Raw genomic sequence first — 6,469 nt, 5'->3', positions numbered from 1 at the left:
AGGAAAGACGCCTGACCAAACCCATCCCACAAATTTGGCAGCAGCAGAAACGTAGTGCTGTGTTGGCCAGGCTGCGGGAAGGCGGCTACGTGCGAGCCCAGGCCTGCGTGGAGAGTGGCGTGCGCGCTGCTGTACGCTTACCGAGCAAGCTCTCCCAGCTAGCGGTGAGAGGTACGGCCCAAAACCGTCATAAACCAGACCCTCTGCAGTAGGTCCTAGGAAGGTGAAGACATATTAGGAAGTAGAGCCTTGACTGGACTTTCTGTCATATCCTTTGTCATCTTCTAGTCCTAACTTCTCTACTTGTTCCCTCTGTCGGTCTCCTTCCTGTCCTCTGCTTTCTCACGCCCCCTCGCAGACTGGCAGATTCTTCGGATACCGAGACGCCGTGTGTCATGAGTGCGAAGTGCATGCGCTTCTGCAGTTCCATCGATTGCTAACAAGGCTGAGTCAGTTCAACGCAAGAGATAGTTACACGGGACAGCTTCCCAAAACCCTGCTTTGTCTGCAGTTAAGAGTTGCTGGAAGCCAAGTATCCCAGGTCTGCCGCAAGCGCTGCGCTTCAAGCAGGGAGAGCTCGCAGGGGTGTAATTATTAACTGCGGATCTGCAGCGAATCAACCCTGCCTTCCCTAGTAAGCCGTGCACAACAGGTTTTTTAAAGAGAGTATAACCATGAAATAATTGCAACATTAGGAGGGCATTCTGTGGTGAAGGAATGATTAATTTTTATTCTGCCCGGTCTTGCTTTCTCAGTTCCCTAATATCCACAGTAAATTACTTCAGCTTTCAAACCTATGAAGTGTTCTTACGTTAGATAATTGTTCTAAATGCAGCACTTCACTGGAAATCAAGCTTCGTTTTTCCTCCTTCGTATATCGCCCATGATAGCATACCTGGCAGTTTGGGTAATGGCCTGTGAAGCACAACAGAAACCAAACCATCCGTCTGTCCCTACCCCTTCTCTGAAGTGCTGACAAGAAGAAAGATGCCTGTAGATAAATTCAGCACGTATGACTTAGAAGACGCAAGTGGAACATTAAAGGCCATTTTTACAATGTAATTAATATACTGTAGCATCAAAGCAATATTTACCTAATGACAGAAGTCTTCTCTTCGTGCTTTCCACTGCTGGTTTGCCCACAATAAAATACTGTTGGAATCCGCCTCCACCCCCCTCAGCAGAAAGTAGCTGCGGACAAGTTTGGCGGTGAACGTGTTCGCTCACAGAGGTGACCCGCAGCGCAGCTCTCCTGGGCGGCTTCTATCAGCAGCCGGCAGCGAAGCCCCTTTCCAGCATCCGAGTTTGCATGAGGGCCTGGCAGGGGAATGTGCTCCTCCGCTCGCGACCAGCGCCAGTAAATCACAGCGTGACGGGCTCACCGCCCCGCCGCTGAACTTTTAACTTGAAGCTCTAGCAGGGCGCTGAGCAGCTCCGGCTACATGACACGGAGCTGTGAAAGTAAATCACTTCGCTGGGAACAAGGGGGAAGTCCAGCATATTGTTTTGCAGACTTTGCCTACAGCTTCTTTGCAGTATAAGCATAGAATATATACATCCGGGAAAGCAATTAGAGAGAGATGGACTTCCAGCGCAGAGCTCACCCTTACCCCATCCCAGAGGATGAAGAGGTTGCACACAAGGTCGCTCCTGATGCCCACAACTCTGCAGGAAATGAAGGCGAGAAACCAGTGTCAAAATTGCAACGTAGGCACAGTGAGATAAAACTCTACAAAGAGTTTTGTGACTTTTATGCAAGATTGTAAGTTCGTTCTGTTCGGCTTCGGGGTGTAACTACGGTGATATTACTGGCATATTGTACATATGTATTTTATTATCTGAGCTCCGGGCAGGCTGTATAAGCCGTTCTGTAATGCAACCTTTGCCACTGTTCTGCTTGATACATTGCCAGTTGTAATCGTCAACTAAAATTTGAGCTGTTGCTTTAAACTTCATCATTAATTGCGTCAGAAATTTTTGTCGGCAGTTGAAACGGGGTTGGAATTTGGAATTTGTCAAGTAGTCTCCCCGACTTTAGGTTGTTTGCCTATTATTTTGGGCAAACTGTTTCACTAATGCAGAAGTATTATAGTGCATCACTGTTTTTGCATATATGATGTGTTTCAAAGTGAAGTACTTTTGCATACTGAGGCAGAAAGCTTTATTTTCATTTGGTTTTGAACTTTGTTTCATGTTTTTGCTTGGATTATACTTTATGTCTGGCAGCATTTAACATCCTTAGTGCTTGAGAACTGTTGAGGTGATGATGAAAGATCCCAGTTTCTGTTGGGATCTTCATTTAGATTGATAAGGAGGACAGATGAAGTGACTGAGGTTTTCCCCCACAGAAAGCATACACAATCCATGGAGACCATCAGCGAGCTTTACAGTTAACCACAGTTTATACGTATAATCCCTGCTGTTTGTCCATAGGCTTGTCTGTTATGTATGGGATAGACCATCCTCCATCTGATCTCCTTGTAAAATTTGCCCACTTGTTGTTTCACCGAGAGGGCGGTGAATATTTGGGTAGCAGTTACTGTTTTCCTCTTCTGCAAAGATCTCTAGAGAGAGAGGAAAAAAAAAAAAGCCAGCTAATAATAACTGGTCAGATGTGACCTTGCATAGGGCTATTCTGTGAGACAGTGTAAGAAATAGATAAAGCACATTCCTTTTTGAACCACGTGCTAGGTGTTTTCTTGCTCCCTTAGATGCTGTGCGAGGAATGAATTCAGTTCCTGTTGAACCTGGTGGGAGCCAAGAGGTCTTATCCCCTTTGGGGGAAAGGCTTGGCATCTTGCAGAGGACTGAGGGCTGTGCACTTACAGGCGCACCATGATAGCTCTATCAAAATGTGTGCATGCGTGCACGTGTGTTTAAAATAATGTCGGTTGTTTAGTAAGCTTCCAGATAGATGTTTGAGTCAGTGGTTTTGTCAGCTGTGGTCAGGTTGTAATGAAACTAGACCATTGCCCTATATTTGCTCTCTGTCAAATGGTATTAGGGCAGAGGGGTGATCCTGAAAGGCATAGCTTTGGGAGTCTAGATACGAGTAAGAAAATGCTTGCAAAGGAAAAATCAAATAAGTCTTTTTCTGGCCTTAATTAACTGAAACACAGCTGTACTGTCTGCGGCAGATGTGGACACAATCCTAGTGAAGTAGCCAATTCCTCTGATATTTTTCAGCTACTGCTGTCATTTTATGATCACGTGCCTTTGAGAAGCAACCAAGGTTACAATTTGAGTAATTTTTGCATTCCTGGCGTGGGGTTGCCAGCTTGTGTTGGCCTGCGTGTGGGTCACAGTGGGCAGCCAGAGCATTCCCACCCTCCCCCTTGGCCCTGGACCGACACCAGCACGCAATGAGCTGACCTCCCTGAGATGAACCCTAACAAACCAACCAAGAATCCCATGGCTTCAAACTAAATTTGTAAAATGACTTCAAGCTATGCGAAGCTTATATAAGGAATAATGGTTTACCTGTTCTGGTTTTCAGTAATATCTACCAGACTAGATACCATATATTCTTTCATGTTGCTTATTTAGAGTTTTTGAATCAATGCTGTTAAATATATTTTAGAATTAGGAATTATTTTGTTTTCCTATGTGATGCCAGTCCTCAGTTATTTTTAATATTTGCCCTTGTTTTCTGTAATTCTAACGTATTTCGTAATTTTTATAGTTCTTTGAATTGCCTGCCTTTTCTCATCATAAAAAGCCTATGAATGTGTCTGTAATAACGACATTTCTGTTTGTTTTTTTGAATTAATAGTTATTAGAGTGCGTTGTGGGGGTTTTGTTTCTAAAAGATTTGGGAGCAGGGAAAATGGCAGTTTTATTTCTGAGGGGATGCCACAAGTCATTAAGTCCATTAAAAAACTTGTGTTGAGCAGCCTAGCGTTAGGCTGATGCAGTTGGCTTTGGGGAAAAAAAAGAGACTCACAACCAGTGGTGTTGCCTATTTGGGCTGATTTTCTTTCTTTTTTTTTTTTTTATGACAGCAACATGGCGAACGCACTTGCAAATGCCATCTGCGAGCGCTGCAGAGGTGGCTTTGCCCCTGCGGAGAAAATCGTCAACAGCAACGGTGAGCTGTACCACGAGCAGTGCTTCGTCTGCGCCCAGTGCTTTCAGCAGTTCCCCGAAGGGCTCTTCTACGAGGTAAGCGGGGCAGAGCCCGTCTCGCCCCCAGCCTTTGCCTTGCACCTTCATTCCCATATCAGAAGTAGCTACGGGCAGATCAATAGCTTAGAAGGCTCCGTGGCAAGAATGGGGCTCCGAAATGATATGCCCAATAGAGAGAGAAAAAAGCAGAAATGTTTCTGTGCCAATTTGGAGGACATCAATATATATAAACTCACTTAAATATGTAGCCTTATTTTATCAGAGCTGAGAAAAGAACTGCTGGAGATTTCTCTCAGTGCAGACTTTTTCCCCTGAAATTTGTGAAGACAATCTATATATCATACCAGAAATACAAAGAAAGCATACTTCTTAGAGGAAAACAGTCATATAGAAGGAAACTCCAGTATCCTGCGGTCCATAGGAGATTTATTGCTGAGTTGAGTGGGGCCGGCATGGCATGTGAAAAGTTGCTCGTAGGCATGACCTGTAAGTCCGCATGCTGAGATCAGGGTGCGCGGAGAGCCCAAACCAAATGGGGCCTATGTAGGGTCACCTCTAGGTTTAACAAACTGGAGCATTCAAAATTAGTAGTTCTTACACCCTTTCAAGGGTTAAAAGCCGCTCTCAATCATATTCTCAGCCCCAGGTAGACTGCCCTCAGCTCAGATGGGTATTTCGATATTGGTCTCAGTTTTCTTTTGCCTTCCCCTATCATGGGGATTCAGGATGTGGCTCAGCTATCTCAAGCACAAAGTGGCTTTAGTGAAAGCTTTAGACTAGTTCATAAAATATGAGGTGATTGGTATAAGGAAGGGTAGATGATGTGAGACAGGGAATTACTGTTTGAGAGATAAGGTCCTGCTCAAGTAGCTTGTAGTTCAACTTGCAGTAGCGGTTACAGGACTTACATCATACCGTGATCTGAAAAGGAAGGTGAGCAGTGTGTTAAAAGCACAATGCTGTGCTCTCACATACAATGTCCCATCCTTGCTGCAAGAGCACAACAGTTTGTCTTCCACAGTAGTATTTCTAATTCTACAGAGCCACGTTATGTGGTGATGAGGAGAGGCTGAGGGAGGAGTGTGGGCTGGAAAAGAGACTGGCAAAGGGGATTCCTGGGGTTTGCTTTCTCTCACCTTGTTTGAGAATCAAAAGACTTTTCAGTGCTGTAGGGATAGTGTTGCACAAATTGTGGTAAATGAGCCACTAGTGTTCCGTAAGACATCAAAAGGTGAGCTGCAAGGCAGTAGCAATTAAATAAAAACAAAACAAAACACCCCCTAGATACTTACACATTGCATTACAATTGTTAATATATACTGAGCTGCTGCCTGCTTGCAGGCATGGTAAGGAGTCCATCCTGACATGTTAAGACCTGAGGCAAACGTAAAGTGATACAAATGTTTTAAAACTAAAATATCTGTAATTGTGTTAATAAAATTGTCTTAAAACAATAAAACATATTTTCTCTAATAATGAGTACTTTATTCATCCTTTTTCTGACTCAAAAAACAGTGACACATTCCAAGGACCTCTTTCAGAAAGTTCAATGGTCCTTTGTTATAGATAAAAGTTTGCGAAATCCTGCTCGAGGCAGCCTGTATCTCCTAGGGGATGGACAAGGACCACAATGGAAAGAAAGTCTGACTTTTGCACCTAGTCCAGGAATATTACAACCTCTCTGTTGCTCTGTTGCCATACCTGAATTCTCCTTGGCAGGGGCGAGTATCCTGGTGGTATTTAGATATACTGGATGTAGGCATTTTGCTTCCTACTGCTACCTTGTTAACATTCATATTCATTATGATTGATCTTTGAGCACTCTCTTACTGCAAAGTGGTGCTCCCTGTTAAAGACAGTAAGTCAGAAGTGAGTGTTGATAGATTGTCTTGGGAATGAAAATAGCCATGTACTAAACATGTTTTGATTTACGTTGCTAGGGTTTTTTTCAGGCTGGGTAGAGACTTTGTTCTTGAGAAATGTCACATAGAAAGTGGAAAGTTTCAGTTAAGAATGGACACTTTTTGCCACAGCTATTATAGAGGTAAAATAACTGTGATGAGGATTAAATTAATATGTAAATACTCGCATGTGGCTTGAACTTCACATCACCCTTTGTTGTGGTTTAACCCCAGCCGGCAACTAAGCACCATCCAGCCGCTCGCTCACTGCCCCCGGTGGGATGGGGGAAATAATCGGAGGGGTAAAAGTGAGAACACTCATAGGTCGAGATAAAGACAGTTTAATAGGTAAAACAAAAGCCACTCACGCAAGCAAAGCAAAACAAGGAGTTCATTCACTACTTCCCATCGGCAGGGAGGCGGTCAGCCCACCCCACGAAAAC

General features: G+C 44.0%; 1 protein-coding gene across 3 annotated transcripts in view; it reads left to right on the top strand.

Moving 5' to 3' along the window:
• The window catches only part of LOC104082732 (LIM and senescent cell antigen-like-containing domain protein 1), a 35,103-nt gene that overhangs the window by 14,006 nt on the left and 14,628 nt on the right, over positions 1-6,469 (top strand). Inside the window, exons 1-2 of one of the 3 annotated variants that reach the window (XM_009585959.1) lie at positions 1,486-1,762; positions 4,002-4,161. In XM_009585959.1, the coding sequence (XP_009584254.1) occupies positions 1,581-1,762; positions 4,002-4,161 (342 nt within the window). In that variant the 5' untranslated portion in view covers positions 1,486-1,580. Of the gene's footprint in view, positions 1-1,485; positions 1,763-4,001; positions 4,162-6,469 lie in introns of those variants that run through there. The other 2 variants (XM_009585961.1, XM_009585960.1) reach the window with 2 other exon arrangements.

This window comes from Fulmarus glacialis, unplaced genomic scaffold (assembly GCF_000690835.1).
Source record: "Fulmarus glacialis isolate BGI_N327 unplaced genomic scaffold, ASM69083v1 scaffold9649, whole genome shotgun sequence".
NCBI lineage: Eukaryota > Metazoa > Chordata > Aves > Procellariiformes > Procellariidae > Fulmarus > Fulmarus glacialis.
Note: the sequence above shows the minus strand (reverse complement) of the source record. Positions and strands in the feature narration are given on the sequence as shown.